Genomic DNA, 17,312 nt, shown 5'->3' on the forward strand with positions numbered 1-17,312 from the left:
CCCCCCCAGCAATTGATGTGATCTACTGGGATCGTTGTCTGGAGAGGATGAGAAAAATCATTGAGGACCCCTTCCACCCTGCACACATCTTTCAGCTGCACCTGTCGGGGAAAGATACAGGAGTATCACCAGGCTGAGGAACAGCTTTTTCCCATGGGCATTGGGAATGCTGAATGAAGGAACTGCTCACCCTAACCATCTGAGACTCCTATTTGTACAAAAGATTATTTATTAAATTTTATAGATAAACTACTTGACCTGTATGTGTATTATGTCTGGTTGTGTGCCTGCATGTTTTGCACTGAGGACCAGAGAACACTGCTTCATTAGGTTGTACTTGTACAATCAGATAACAGTAAACTTGATGTGAGTGAGAGGAATTGAGAGAATTGTCTGATAAAGGGGAGAATCTAAGAACTGTGTTGAGCAATGCCTCAACAGAAAACATTTAAAAGTATTTCTTACTTGTTTGTGGCAGCACAGGAAATTTAGCCTTTTTAAGTGATAGACTTTAGCACAATGTGAAATCAATGAGCAAGCAGTATAACACAATTGGTTCCATATTGATAGAATTAAACATTGCTGTTAACGCCACTTGTCATTGATCGGACCGCAAAAGGAGTTTGAGCTTAAAAACTGCCCGAAGCTAAGCATGAACTGCAGTGTGACTAATACATGTGAGCAATAACAAAAGGTTGTCTTTTTCAACCATAATATATATTTTTACTTTTCTTTTGTAAATTAAAGGATATTTTTAAATGGCCAGAACAAATGAAATGTACGTGGCATCTATTTATTCATTCACTGATGTTTCCCTCTTGAATCATATAATAAAAATTAATTTTTTTTTAAATGTATTTCATTAGAAAATTATTACATACAATCTGAAAGACAAGTGTACATTATTTGAACAAATTTGGGAACCAGACATAAAATATGTTGGAGAATGCCGACCACTAACCTCCATCTCATAAAACAACATAATTATGAGCACAATAAGATTTAAATATGTGAAAGTGGACGATAGAATTTTTTCCCACTTTTGTTAGTTATTTATTTGTTTTAAGTGTTTTATCATTTATTGATTTTTGATGAGGGTGGGGAAGGGGAGATGAAGTGGGAGAAAAGAAAAAATGTCACTATGTCTCTATTGTTGATGATCATTTGTGGATGTTGTTATTGATATGAAAGTGCAAAAATAAAAAATAATTAAACCTTTTTTGTGCTTATTGGTCAAATTAATCTAGATCTTGTCAATGTTCACTTGAGTGGTTACTCAAGGTTTGAAGTGCAATCTGCACAGATAGTTTTCTAGTACTTTGAACAAAAAAAGAGATTATTTTTGTTGCATATGTTAAACTATCTTGATGTAGTCGGTTTGAAATTCCACTAGAGTTGTATTTATAATTTAAAATATAATTTGAATTTACAAATTCACGTGGTTTAATATAGTTCAGTCTTTCTAGCATCTATTTTCAATTTAATGACTATTTTTGTCTGTCTAATCTGCAGATTACTTTCTGTATAATTTTCTTTGAATGAGGCATTAATTTAGAAATGCCAAAAGGAAAAGATAGATTGTAAAAAATACAGATCATTACTTTGTATGTCAGGAGCACACATTAGAAATATATGTGTAAAAGTTTGACATAATTGTGTAATTTATTTTTAATGTCCACTTCCTGTTAAACATTTCATATCTATTCCTCTTGCCAAACGTATGTTGGTTTTCTTAAACTCCAAAGCCTCTATACTTGAAAATTTGTGAGAAATTGCTTAAAATTTAATAGAACTTCCTGTAGATGTGAGAGTACCATTTGACAATAAACCACATTTACAAAGATATGTTTCTCTACAGCTAGTTTTTAATCAATACTAATTGGAAGGATTCCACATGAAATGGATTGGATAATAATAATTTCAGTTCCTAACAATCAAATAGAAGTATAATGGAGTTAGTCTGAAACTATTTTATCAATCTTCTTGGATAGATGCATGGCAAATTCTCAGAGTTCAACAAGGAAAATTAATTAGTGATACACTGGTGATAACTAGTTGTGATCTAATTGCTATAGGGAAACTTGGTGGCCGATGACCAAAACTAGGTGCTAAATGCTCAATGATATTTGGCATTTAAGAAGGAAGTGAGTTATTTATAATTCAGCTCATTGTCATTTGTAATCTTGTGTATGGCATAAATTGGGAAAAAGTGCATGTAGCAAGGTTAATGTAGTAATCATGTGTAAATGAAGTTTGTTATAATATTTGTGGAATGTATGTGAGATGATTTTCTTTAACAATATGTCAATGAACAACTCTGGAAAAGGCCATTTTAGATTGAGTTTTTTTTTATATAGTGAGAAAGGATTAATTGATGACCTTGTTGTCAAGAGGCCTTTGGGAAAGAATGACCATGGAGTGATAGAGTTTGAAATCTGGAAGTATAAACTATGAAGCCTTGAGAGGAGAGATGGCTCTGGTTGATTAGAAAAACACTTTTAAAGGTTTTATAGAGGACAGGAAATGGTTAGCATTTGAAGAACTAATATATGTTACAAATAAAATATATTTATTGAAGGCACACAAATCCAAAAGGAATCCATGGCTGATGAGTAAAATTACAAATCAGATCAAATTAAGGAAAGAGGCTGATCAAGAAATAACAGTAGGCTTACCGATTGGGAGCATTCTCGAACTGAAGCCCAAGAAATCATTAAAGAAAAGCAAGATAGAATATGAGAGTAGATTAGAATGAAACAGAAATGGACTTTAAAGCTATTTGGATAAATGTGGATTACTTTATACCCTTTTCTCACTACCGACCTGTGAAGGGAATAGAAACATTTGCAGGGCAAGTTGAACCAGGTAGCATTTCACACTGCACCATTATTAGCAGGGAATTCTGCCACTTGGGATTTTAAGGGGTCCCGCCTCCAGCGATGATGTTGTGAGTGACATATTACATACACCGCTCTGACAGCTGTCAGGGCTTTAGGCATTATGATCTTCATAACACAAAATCACAATCAGATTAATTTATCAAATGTTTATTGTTGGAATGAATCCCCTGCCCCACTCTCCTCACACTCCCACATGCTGCCCACTCCCCCTCACGCTGCCTGCTCCCCTCATACTGCTCGTTCCCCCTACCCCACTCCCTCAAGCCACTCATTCCCCTGCCCCTGCCACCCGCTCTCATACACTACCCGCTACCTTGACCCGCTCCCTCATGCCACTCCTTCAGTTAACGCGAGAGCAGGGGGCTGTCAGCAGGGCTTAAGCAGCGGGGCAAGGGGCTGTCAAAGAAGGGTTCAAGCAGTGGAGCGGGGGTGCTGTCAGAGCGTGGCCAGCTGCACTGTGAAATTTACCTGCCAGACTGATGCGAGTTGCTGGTTGGACTGGTTGTCATTTCACATTGCCAGAAGGCAGTTGGTGACTTAACTCGGTTGGGCTTTCAACTCTGCTCTGAGCAGATTTGAAGCCTGGTTGAAATTGACACGTCCTACCCAGTTACTTCTTTTCACACTGCGCGATTCCTACGATTTAACCCTCCAAATTGGAGGGAGAACTTACATATACTCAGCAGTGTGAAAAGGCCAAAAGGCACAGACAAGGGAATTTATAATAGGGAAGATGAAATAGCAGAAAAAATTAACTGCATCTATATTCAGTGAAGAATGTATACAAAACCTGCCAAATATCTTAGTGAATTAAGGAACTAGTCAAAACAAAACAAAAAATGAGTACAAGGCAAACTGCATGATTTTAAAAACTGATTGAATCCAAAAGACCTGATCTAAAAGCAAGAGATCTGAAAGAATTTGCTTTCGAGATAATGGATCCACTAGGGCAACTATTTTCAACGTTTTGTGGCTATGGCCCCTTTAACACTCTGCTCAAAGTTTATGGCCCCTTTGCTGTGAAGCAGTCAAGTTTAGTTGGTTTCTTGCATACTTCTCTCCTACTGACTACATAAAATATATAAAAAGTATTTATGTTACATGAACTGGAAATAAAACAAGGCTTTTACTCTGAGCATAACAACTGTGGCTTATGATTCCAGAACATAGAGACAAATAGGAAATTGTTATTATTGAACATGTCGGAAATAAGAAAGCATGAACATACATATTACAAAACATTATAAAAAGATTCTTAGAGTTCAATGGTTGGTACACAATGAGTCATTAAAGAACCTGAAGCATAAACTCAAGGATGTGAAAATTTAATAAAAAGAACTTTAAAAAATATTTTTTATAAAATGAACATTTTACTGAGATCCTTGCGTTTGATGTTCATGTGCAAGTTTTTTGATGTCAGGCTCTAAATTGTATAGTGAAACTTGAAGGTCATTTCTTGCTGTGATATCAAGTCTGTTCCTGGATGTTGTCAAAGAAACTACCTTGCTGAATCCACGATCAACTAATATGATGAGGGAAAGGCAATGAGAAATATTTCAGCCTTTTCCCATAGCTTTGGAAATCCATTTGGCAGATCACTCTTAACCCAAAAAATCTTTTTTTTAAAATTGATTGAACTTACACCATGCAATTGTATCACTGAAGATCAATAACCTCTCTTGAATTTCTGCATCAACAATTTCTGGGTTGTTTCACAAATGGATCTAATATGCAATATGGGATATTGAGGTTTAAACCTTTTGTGCAGATCTGTGTGTATTTGCTTTTGGTATTTCACATGAACAGTAATGTCATTGTCCTTCAGCTCATGTTCAGATTTGGAAATTGTAAAAATTCTGGATGAGTAATCTTGCTCCAATATACTTTGAGCTTTTAAAGGAAAGAAGCAATGGTTTCCTTACTACTATCAATGAGGTAATTGTGCTTATCAGGTCATTTCTTGTTCAATAAATTGAGTTTGTCAAAGATCTCCACCTTTGCATTACAAGTTTTTCTCCATGGTTGTTATGAGAAAGCAAGGGAACAATCGTATCCCAGAGTGCAACAAAACAACAAAGACAGTTTTCTTTGGAAAGCCATCTCATCTCAGTATTCATATCAGTGTCTGGAAATCTTCATAATTTTCATCATATGGCTGCTGAAATAGACAATCTTGAAGTGGATGTGATTTAATAAAGTTTAAAGTGTTATGACAATAGAAAGTGAAACATTTAAACGTCCTCCTAAGATTTTAAGCACCAAGTGCTCCTTTTGCAATGAACAGTAAACATTGAAGGTATATGTTTGTAGGCATGTAAAGAACCTTCTGTATCATAGAACCATTGAAGTGGCACCATCAGTTGTACAGGCAATTATGTCTTCAAATGAAATACTGTTGTTGTTTACATAATTCTTCAAAAATCGTTAGTCCCTTAGTTTTAATCCTTCTGGCAAATAACATTTATTCCATCAGCTTGTTTCCATTCCGGAATCTGTCATAAGCCATGAGAAGAGCGTGTTCTCTTGCAAAATGGATTAGTTTAATTGTAAAGAGAATTTATTGGATTGTAATGAAATTACTAATGGCTTTTCAATGGCCCTTGACATCAATTCTTCTAGAAAGAGTAGAGTTACTCAAAGGAATCACTTGAATAGTTTCTAGGCATTTAAGTTCATGTCTTCAGATATTATTATGGACACTGAAGACAAAATAAGTAACTCGGCAGTGTTATGAGTATTTCCACTTTGAGCAATCTTGTATGATAGAAGAAGACCCTTTTCTAATTTCTGTGATGTTTCAGTAATCATCTGGTTGAAAATTAGCCATCTCCCAAAATTATCTCAAAGCATTTTGAAGTAATCCACGGGTTTATCTTTCTTCCCTTTATGTACAGTCTCTAAATGTTGTTTTGGCTTTCTTGACCTCATGTTTTATTTGAAAATGTATTCAAACAAATCAAACACATGGGCAGAAAAGGGTTTTGCAGAGATGTAAATGAAACCAAATGATATATATTCCTCCAAATGTTACTGACACTTCTTTTTTTACAAAGGAACTCATTGGTAAAATTATTTATGAAAGTAACATAAATTAACTATTGCTAAATGAAAGCACTTCTTTCGGTTAGCTCAAAAGACAGCTAAAATTTTATGGAAAATAATGAATAGTACATACCTTCTTCAATAAAAGCTAGCTGAAAGAGACATACATTCACCATCCATCATGAAAACTCAAAGCAAAATGAAGGTACTTGTGGATGCAAGAAATATAGAGCAAAACTTCTTGGCCAACCTACTTATTTCCTGGAATTGAAGGCAATAGAACAAAAGAGGAAGACTACATGGAAGGCTGGCTCCATGTAAGTCAAATACAATCCAGTCAAAGCAAGGAACATTCTGAAAATATTGTTAATTTTCTGCATTTTTCTAGGTCATTCTAGGCTGTCTCCAAATGCCTCCAACTTTGAAAAAAAATCTCATACTGCTTGGCAACTATACAGCAAAGCTGAGCAGCAAAATACATTCCTTATCCAACAAGAAATTGACTAGGCCAGCAGGTGGATAGTTTGTTAGGTTGGGCACATCTTCCACATAATGCATGGACTCGAGTTTCTCAATACTATTCCAAGTGCCCACCATTTTGAGCAGTCTTGGCCATAAATTGCCATGAGTAGGTGTGAATGTTGCGTTTTATTATTCCTTGGAAAAAAATGCAACACAAGGAATGGCTTGTCCACCATAGGATTAGAGTGCAACAGAGGAAAGGAAATTATGAAAACACAGTGCTGATGCAGCATGTTAAACTGAAATGTTAATAATTCCTTTCCCTCACAGATGTGGCTCCACTCATTAAGTTCTTACAGCAGGTAGTTTTTTTTTTGCTCCAGATTTCTGCATCTGCAGATTCTTGCCCTTATTTTTTAAAATATTTCTTCTCACTTTCCCTTCCATGCACACTTGTATAGCTTGTAAAATGAAGATCCGATAAATGTGCACCTTATAAAATGAAGATGGAATAAATGTGCACTTCTTATGTGCCACTCCCATCACCATGACTACACCGTGTGTCTTTCTCATTACAGATACCCAAGAAATCCCACCTATCCAGTCCCCAGCTGATGAGCATATAGACTCAGAAGATGATTCTGCTTCACTCCATCTGACATGTGCTTCCACCAGCTCAGATCCTGCCACTTCTCATACTGTAGCGAATAGTTTAGAGGCTGAATTTACAATGGGTGAGTCACGAGGTATGAGCAGCCTGCAGTCAGATCAAAGAGAAAGAGTGGCTGTGCAGAAGTTTGGTTTGGTTTGGTCAGTTCTTGTGTTCACAGTTTTGTGACTAAGCAGACACTAATGTGATCTGCAACAGAATTAAGCAAAGTGAGAACGGGACAAAAGAGAGAACTCCTATTACTAGTTTTGGAATATTCAGATAAAAATTTAATGAGTCTGCCTATATGAGCTTTTATTTATGCATGCTCATCGAGATGGCCAGAGCATTAACACTACAGCATTAAATCTGCTTGAGATGCTTAGGATCACATGGTAGGAAGAGCTTCTTGATCCAACCTTGTTATTGATTTTCTGTTGAAACTAGAACCTGTCCTTTGAAGCATAGTGCCATCTTACACTCAACACACCCAGGCCCAACAATCATGCACCATCTGAGTTCTGAGCTTCTCTGTTGTCCCGGGAGGGATGGGGTGCAGGGAACAGTGGGGGAGAGAAGAATGACTGCTGTTGTCAGACATCTGCCAGCATGGTGCACATTCATTTGCGAGTATCAAAGCATTCTAAGAGATTAGTAGAATCACTGATGCCTTGTATATCATAGTGGAAGAGACTCTTTGGAGTATGTTTTTGCAGTCCATTCTCAGATTGTACCTTATCACTGCTAATTCCTCACTGACATTTCACCAGTTATCTTAATCTACCAATATTTTCATTCAGACAATAGTTACTAAAGTTACATTTTGAGGTAGAGAGATCCTTTCAATAATCATTTAAGAATATTTGCTGCTTTATCCACTACAATTATCCAACAACCATTGATGGTCCTCTGAATAGCAGTGGTGGGGTAGCAAAGGAATGTGGAAAAGAGGCATTAAATGATTTTGTTGTTTTATTGATTGAATTGTGTGGTTATTGTATTTACAATTTCTGGTTAAGTCGTTACTCAGATCATTCATAACATGATGCCAACAATAGGAACTGTATAACTATAGATGTCAAAGAATCCTTTACTACGGTGTCAGCATTTAATAACTGACCTGAATTGTCATGGAAAATGTTGAAAATTGCCTTCCTGACGTATTGTAGAGGTTGCGATGAAGTAACTCCCATAATGTGTTTCTGTGGGCTGCACCAAAGTAGTAAATGAAGATCCAAAGAGGAATGGAAATTATACTCATATCTTTAGATGGTGCAAGACCGAGAGATCTCCTTGCAGGATCAAGGTATTATTATAACAAAGTCCTTCCTGCAACTTGCATTACAGATGTCAAAAATTAATAATTTTCCACTGATTGCTGAGATTCATTTTGCAAATGGTAACCAGTGCAGCTGGTGGGTGAGCGTGTGCTAGTTTTTAACTGCACTCAAATGAATTGAGGAAACCTGGATGTTTTTGGAGCTGTATTAATAGGGGGAAGCAGGGAAGATTCTACAACCTCTTTGGATCTGAAGATAGCAGAATCTTAGAGGTACCATCTTGGAAAAGTTACTGCAGCCACAACAAATATGTCTTGGTCAGTTTCTTTTCCAAAAGCAAACAAAGTTGAAAATAATCAACAGGTTCTAAGTGGAGGGAGAAAAATTAAATTAAGTTTTAGAAGCTTCGTAAGTCTCTGCAATCTAGGAAACATGTTAAATAATTTTCTGCTCAGTGTTAAACCCCAGGTGTTGCTGGTGGGGGAATGGGTAATATTTTTTAAAATTCAAGGTGAGATGAAAAGACTTCCTGTTGAATGCTTGGTACTTGTGTAACCTGACCATAATGAAGCATTTACCATTTCACATTCAAATAATTAAGAATGCTAAAGAGCAGGAGTTGGGGCACAAATGTATTACAATTGTAGAGTTATGGATATATTCAACTTTGCATAATTTATTTTTTGATTTGTGGAAATTCCACAACATTGTGCTTTACTTCCAACAAATAATTGTTGATTTGAATTCCACTTTGTGGTGATGGATTCAAACCCAGTTTATCAGTAGAAACAAGGTTATTTCTCTACATTGGGGAGACTGGGCATGTCTAGACAGCATGCCCAGAAAGGGGTTCCCATCCTGGGGTACATGTTCCCCCAGTGGTACATTTGCTCTTTTCAAGGGGTACATTGGGTCTGAGAGAATAACCACTACTGTACAATACATGGTGTTGTAATCTGCAGTCAGATTGCACAGTGTTGTGTTTTTTTAAAATTGTTAATTTTTAGGGGTACACAGGAACCTATAAAAATGCCCAAGGGCTACAGAGGAACAAAAAGGTTGGGAACCCCTGTCTTATGTCTTAGCTGGTTTTGGTTTTCTTTTTTCTTTGTTTTTTTTCACCCTTCTCCTCCTGCTGTGAAATCATGGGCTATTTGAATATGTGATAGTATAAATTAAGAGCAGAACAGAGCCTTCAGAATTTCAATTTCAATGTTCTAACCTAGGGTCTGCATTCCTGTACACCCATGTCAATCTTTTACTCCCTTGTTTATGAATGTTTGAGATTTTATTATCATATACAATGTGCAGGTGCAATGAAAGTTTTGCTGAAACTTTTTAGTTATGTAAAGCACACTAACAACAATTTAAGTATAATTAACACATAAGGCACCACAAAGAGAAACATAAAGGTAATGAATATGAAAAAGAATAGAACGAATAATAAATATTTACAATTGCTCAGTAGTGCAAAAAATAGTGCAAAGTGATCTTTGGTTTTCTTATAGTGCTATCATGGTTCAGATGGTAAGGGAGGTCAAGAGCCTGATGGCTGTTGAAAAAATAAATGCTATACTTCAGGCTTCTGTATCTTCTTCCTGAGGTGGCAGTGAGAAGACAGTATGTCCAGGTTGATGAGGGTCTTTTAAGATGTTGACTTCCCTCTTAAGGCAGTGTCTCACGAAGATGTCTTCAATGGACAGGAGGTTAGCGTCCATGATGGAGTTAGCTGCATCTCCCATTTTCTTTTGTGTTTCTGACATGAACAAATACAGTAAAAAATCCCCGGTATCCAGACCTATGGGGATTGTGGATGCCGAATATGCAAAATTTCCATTTGCTTGAGTCACAGTCTTACAATGCCTAACTAATATATCTGCAATAAGAATAAACAGTTTAAAAGACAAAACACAGTGCAAAATGTAAAGAAATTTGAAAAAAATTCAGTATTGTCCTTAATTATGTTAAGTTCACTTTAATCAGGTAGTTCCTGTCATTTACAAAATTTAAAATTGAACCCGTCACTGGCACTGTAACAGTGTGGCACTCACCGTGCCATTTTCATAATTAACACCCTCCTTCAAGTTCACAGATAAAGCTTTATTAATATACTAATAAAGACTCTTTAACAGCCAAAAATAGGGAGACACTTTGCGAGCAACACCCAAGCAGCACTGGCCTGCTCTTCATCCTGTTGCAATTTATGTCAAGTGAAACTATTCAAACACAGCTTTACTGAAACTTTATTCAAACAGCTGCTGTGGGCAGGGCATGACTGGGACATTCCCCTGGCTGAATGTTTGCCCCTATCTTCACCAAGAGGGTGTGTGTTGCTTTGGAGAACAGTAACTTTTACAATTTTAAAGTTTTATTTACATTTTTTATTTATTCTCATTCATCAGTCTTTTTATTTATTTCCTTAATTTTTTTAAAACCAGTTTCTGGGGTTCTCGGTTGCTTGAATTCCGAGTACCATGGATTTTACTCTATATTGATCGTATTGAAGCAGAACTTGATTATACAGTCATAGGTATCAAGGGAATAGAGTAAAGGTGTTGATGGTCAGTATGGTGAAGTAATGTTGCCACTCTGTACTGATTATCAATTATCCTAAAAATATTCAAACTCCACTGCCCCTTAAGGAAAGCAGTTACAAGTAAATTACCAGCTTATACCTGAAAAACAGGCAGTCTGAATAAGTTTGAATTCAACATGACTGCAGAAAATAAGGGAGCAGACAAAAGAAATGGGAGTCAGCAAATGAAAAATTACTAATATACAGTATGCAGCTTGATCAGTGTCCACACGCAGACAGGAAGCCTGTGGCCAAAAGCTTTAATGTCCTGAAACCTCCACTATACAACTACATGGTTCTGGCCCACATCCAAGGCTGGAATTGAAGGAGACTAGGACTGTCTGTCTTTCATGAGAAACTATAGGGAGGAGTTACCAGGTTGGAGGCAGGTCAGCCTGAACAGTCCAGTGAGGACCCCCACCTGCATTACCTTGTTCCACCACACAGGGAAATATAAAAGTAAAAAGTTCCTTTTTCAAGCAAAATCAGCAGAGCTTTCCACCATGCTTTCAGAGCTGCAAGGACCATCAAAGATTATCACATCAGGTCAAGTTCTTATTATTTCCCTACTTTACTAGGACATAATGAAAATTATGAGCTACACAGCTTGAGACTTTTGACATGGGCATATTTAGCCAAAATTCTGGAAAGAGCTAATGTTACCCTGGATTTTGTTTCACTCAACACAAATTGCAACAGGGAGTAGAAATTTATAAATACGTGTATTCGGTACAAAGCTGAGCTTGTTACCTCAGTAGATAGAAAAGCTGTCTGGAAAGGATTATGAATATACCTGTGTTTTTTTTCCCATTGGTTGTTCTTCGATGAATATAACACAGAACCAGATTCTGTGCTGGAAATGATGCTGAGGCCTTCATATTTGTTTAATGTGGAAATCCTGAAGTTGTCAGTCATTCATTTCTCTTTAATCTGCGCTGTTTGTTGTCTTCTCCATTGTAATCAAGTAAAATCCCTTGAATGGATTTAAGCTATTTAAGATCTGGTCTCTTATTTGGAGCTCTCCTCCAAATGATCAAGTGCCATGTCTTGCAGTGGTTGATGTCAAAAGAAAACTGCTGGACCGGATTATATTCCTGGCAGAATGCTCAGGGGATGTGCGGTTCAAGTAGCAGATGTTCTCATTGACATCTTTAGCATCTCCCTGAGTAGCACTGTGGTCCCAACGTGCTTCAAAATTGCCACCATTGCCCCTGTGCCAAAGAAGTCATCTGTGACTTGCCTCAATGACTACCGCCCTATTGGCTTCATGTCTATTGTCATGAAGTGTTTCGAGATACTCGTCATGAGGCACCTCAAGCTCAAACTGCCCCTGTCACTGGATCCCCTGCATTTCACATACAAATCCAATGGCTGTACAAATAATGACATCGCCACCACCCTCTATCTAGCCCTCACCCACCTGGAAAATAAAGACTCGTATGATTGAATGCTGTTTATTGACTTCAGTTTGGCATTCAACACTATTATATCCCAGTACCTGATAGGGAAGTTTACCCTGCTGGGTTTAAACACCTCCCTTTGCTACTGGATTTGTGACTTCCTGTCAGGGAGACCTCAAGTAGTCCAGATCAGTAACAGCACTTCCAAGACCATCACACTGAGTACAGCAACCCCCATTCCCCCCCCCCCACCCACCCAGGGCTGCATGCTTAATTCATTGCTGTTCACTCTGCTGACCCATGACTGTGCAGCTAAACGCAGCTCGAACCACAACATCAAGTTCGCTGACAACGCAACCGTGGTGGGCCTTATTAGTAAGAATGAGGAGTCAGTATACAGAGATGAGGTGCAGTCGCTAACAGACTGGTGCAGAGCCAACAACCTGAATCTGAATGTTAATAAAACAAAAGAGATGGTTGTCAACTTCAGAAGGGCTCGGGGGCCATGCTTCGCTGACCATTGAAGGCTCAACCGTTGAGGTCATCAAGATTATCAAGCTCCTTGGAATGCACTTGCTGAAGAATCTTACCTGGTACCTTAACTCCAGCTCCATAGCTAAGAAAGCCCAGCAGTGCCTCCGCTTCCTACGAAAGTTCATTTCCCACCCTCCATCCTCACTACATTCTACAGAGGATGTATTGTGAGCATCCTGTGCAACTGCATCACTGCCTGGTTTGGAAGCTGTACCACCTCAGTCCACAAAGCCCTGCAGAGGATAGTGAAGTCAGCGGAAAAGATCACTAAGGGCTCTCTTCCTACAATGAAGGACATCTACAACACTCGATGCCATCTGGTAGGAGGTACTTTAGCACTCAGGCCTTAACATCCAGATTGGAAAACAGTTTTTTTCCTCCCAAACCATCAGGCTTCTGAATTCCCAGAACGTATGTAAATAGTGTATCATGGAATTTTACTGAAAACGTCTTAATAGTTTAATATTTCAATATGCTTAACTTCTATTCTAGCTTATATTTATGTAAATATGCTCCATGGACCTGGAGAAACACTATCTCATCTTTACTGTGCGAGCATGGTATGAACAACAAATGAAGGTGACTTTACCTATTGATTATGACAGATATATTACACAGGATTAATGAAGTCTGAGTGAGCTATCAATTTTGTACCAATCTATGGATTGGTACAAACTCAGTCAAACACAACTAATTATATTTAAATTTATATATACAGCACAGTAACAGGACCTTCTGGCACACAAGCCCGTGCCACCCAAATACCCCAATTAACATACAGCCTCCCAGCATGTTTTGAAGGGTGGGAGGAAACTGGAGTACCTGAAGGAAACCCATACAGACCCGAGCAGAACATACAAAGTCAGCATGGGATTCAAACCCGGGTTACTTGCGCTGTAATAGCATTGTGCTAATCACTAGGCTAACCGTGTTGACCTAGTTGCTTCCATTAGAAGATTATGGCTTTCCATAAGCCATAAGAAAAAGGACAGGAATAAGTCCTTGGATCCTGTTTCACCATTCAATAGAATGATAGCTTATCTGGCAATCGTTCATCCTTTATCTTGCAACTTTCCCAATACATATCATCTCTCTCATCAGACTCCTGACATTCTCTTCCAAGCCATGAAAATAGATTACCAAGTGGACAGAGGAAAAGATTCATAGATGTGATCAATATCTTCTAAAAATTGCAACATCCTTACTAACTCTTGGGAATCCCTAGCTCATGATCACTCAAAGTGGAGAGGCATCATTCAGTATTGTGTGGCAAATCATGAATCCCTATACTGACTGCACAAAGAAAATCTTCATAAATGGTAGAAGCAGTGCATCAGCTCACAAACTCTCTACCCAATTGCCCTACTTTGCACCACTTGCTCCATCTGTGGAAGAATGTACTGTTCCGACAATGGTTGATCATTCATCTCGGTGGAATGCAATTAAATCATCATTATATCCTAATACCCTTAAACATTTGGTATATCGAACTATATTTGAACTTTCCCACATGAATGTTTTACACCATAAAATACTTTAAAATGAAAAATATATTGCAGTATTTCATAGAATGCTAAAAAAGTGCATTTTCCTTTCTAAAATGCTGCCAGTGAGAGTATTATAATTTAATGTATTGCTTAGCTAACTTGATAGCATCACTGGCCCAAGGCTTCAGGGATCCCTATGAACATGTGCTTAATAATATGCCATGAAGATAAAGGGCAAATTGCTCCCTTGTTCCGATTGGAATTACAGACTTTCAGAGATTACACCCAGATTAACTAATCATAGATATTTAGCACAACTTGCTTTCATAGGTTGGGGTATGAATATAGAAGTTGAGACATAAGATTTCAACTTTACAAAACGCTGGTTAAACTACACTTGGAGTGTTGTGTCCAATTCTGGTCACCACACTGTAGGAGCCATGTGATTGCACTGGAAAAAGTATCAAAGAATTTCATCAGGAAATTGCCTGGATTGGAGGGCATTTGAAGAGAAATTGAATAGAATAGACTTGGAGAAAGGAGGCTGATGGGTGACCTGATAGAGGTGCATAAAATTATATGAAGAGTAAATAGGATAGATAGAATATTTTATCCATTGGTAGCATTTTTTTTTAAATAAGATGGTGTCGGTTTAAGGTAAGAGGAAGGAGTTTTAAAAGGGATTTGTGGGTTTTTTATTCAGAGTGTTTGAGATCTGGAACTCACTCCGAGAGGAGGTCAAGAGACAGGCACTTAAATAGGCATGACTTAGAAGGATATGCAAATAAATGAGATGTTTCTTTCTTTGGCTTGGCTTCGCGGACGAAGATTTATGGAGGGGTATGTCCACGTCTGCTGCAGGCTCGTTGGTCACTGACAAGTCCGATGCGGGACAGGCAGGCACGGTTGCAGTGGTTGGTTGGGGTTGGGTGTTGGGTTTTTCCTCCTTTGTCTTTTGTCAGTGAGGTGGGGTCTGCGGTCTTCTTCAAAGGAGGTTGCTGCCCTCTGAACTGTGAGGTGCCAAGATGCACGGTTGGAGGCGATATCAGCCCACTGGCGGTGGTCAATGTGGCAGGCACCAAGAGATTTCTTGAAGCAGTCCTTGTACCTCTTCTTTGGTGCACCTCTGTCTCGGTGGCCAGTGGAGAGCTCGCCATAGAACACAATCTTGGGAAGGCGATGGTCCTCCATTCTGGAGACGTGACCCACCCAGCGCAGTTGGGTCTTCAGCAGCATGGATTTTTTGCTTGCGGACTCTGCCAGCTCGAGAACTTCGATGTTGGTGATGAAGTCATTCCAATGAATGTTGAGGATGGAGCGGAGACAGCGCTGATAGAAGCGTTCTAGGACCCATAGGTGATGCCAGTAGAGGAACCATGATTCGGAGCCGAACAGGAGCGTGGATATGACAGCGGCTCTGTACACACTGATCTTTGTGTGTTTCTTCAGGTGGTTGTTTTTCCAGACTCTTTTGTGTAGTCTTCCAAAGGCGGTATTTGCCTTGGCGAGTCTGTTGTCTATCTCTTTGTCGATCCTTGCATCAGATGAAATGGTGCAGCCGAGGTAGGTAAACTGGTTGACCGTTTTGAGTTCAGTGTGCCCGATAGAGATGTGGGGGGGCTGGTGGTCGTGGTGGGGCTGGTGGTCGTGGTGGGGAGCTGTCTGATGGAGGACCTCAGTTTTCTTCAGGCTGACTTCCAGGCCAAACATTTTGGCAGTTTCTGCAATACTGGACGTCATGCGCTGGAGAGCAGGCTCTGAATGGGCAACTAAAGCGGCATCGTCAGCAAAGAGTAGTTCACGGACAAGTTGCTCTTGTGTCTTGGTGTGAGCTTGCAGGCGCCTCAGATTGAAGAGACTGCCATCTGTGCGGTACCGGATGTAAACAGCGTCTTCATTGTTGAGGTCTTTCATGGCTTGTTTCAGCATCAAGCTGAAGAAGATAGTAAAGAGGGTTGATGTGAGGACGCAGTCTTGCTTCATGCCGTTGTCAATGGAGAAGGGTTCAGAGAGCTCATTGCTATATCTGACCCGATCTTGTTGGTTTTCGTGCAGTTGGATAACCATGTTGAGGAACTTTGGGGGGCATCCGAGGCACTCTAGTATTTGCCAGAGCCCTTTCCTGCTCACGGTGTCAAAGGCTTTGGTGAGGTCAACAAAGGTGATGTTGTCCTTTGTTTTGTTCTCTGCACTTTTCTTGGAGCTGTCTGAGGGCAAAGACCATATTAGTAGTTCCTCTGTTTGTGCAAAAGCCACACTGTGATTCTGGGAGGACATTTTCGGCGACACTAGGTACTTGTCTATTAAGGAGAATCCTAGCGAAGATTTTGCCTGCAATGGAGAGCAACGTGATTCCCCTGTAGTTTGAGCAGTCTGATTTCTCGCCTTTGTTTTTGTACAGGGTTGATGATGATGGCCTCACAAAGGTCCTGAGGCAGCTTTCCTTGGCCCCAGCAGAGCATGAAAAACTCATGCAGTCAGAACACTTCCCATCCCTTTTCAGTGCCAACCCCTCAGTCCAAGAATCCGCCCTGCTCCAGCTCCTTCAACAACCCTTGAGGCTAGAGCTGGATGAGGTCCTTACCCGGGAAGAAACATATAAATGAGATGTGTAGATGGACAAAATGTTCAACATGGCAATAGTGAGCTATATGGCCTTTTTCTGTACCGTAGAACTCTACGATACTCTCTGTGACCATGGCTCCAACTCCTGGTTGTGGGCTAGGTTCAGCAAGATTCACTGGGAGATCATCGGAGGAGCTATCTTCAACGTCAATGATGGGTTGCATTGTTTTGCTGCTGATCACAAATTCTGAGCCAAACTGTATTTTCTCTTCCAAAGAGTATTGACAATCAACAATATGGCTTGGGGTAAGTAACTTGCAGGTCAGACATCATTATGATAGATTCCTCCTTTTTTTTTAAGCATATTGGTGAAACAATTGAATTTTTATAACAATTCAACTTTTTTTCATGCACATTT

At 39.1% G+C, this 17,312-nt stretch overlaps 1 protein-coding gene across 5 annotated transcripts in view; it reads left to right on the forward strand.

Annotated features, from left to right (window-relative positions):
* Nucleotides 1–17,312, forward strand: part of pou6f2 (POU class 6 homeobox 2) — a 652,592-nt gene that overhangs the window by 163,575 nt on the left and 471,705 nt on the right. For 4 of the 5 annotated variants that reach the window (XM_069920652.1, XM_069920651.1, XM_069920653.1 and 1 more), the window contains one exon: nt 6,983–7,138. The exons of the other annotated variant lie outside the window; for it this stretch is intronic. In XM_069920652.1, the coding sequence (XP_069776753.1) occupies nt 6,983–7,138 (156 nt within the window). The remainder of the gene's footprint in view (nt 1–6,982; nt 7,139–17,312) is intronic. 5 annotated transcript variants of the gene reach the window in all.

This window comes from Narcine bancroftii, chromosome 2 (assembly GCF_036971445.1).
Source record: "Narcine bancroftii isolate sNarBan1 chromosome 2, sNarBan1.hap1, whole genome shotgun sequence".
NCBI lineage: Eukaryota > Metazoa > Chordata > Chondrichthyes > Torpediniformes > Narcinidae > Narcine > Narcine bancroftii.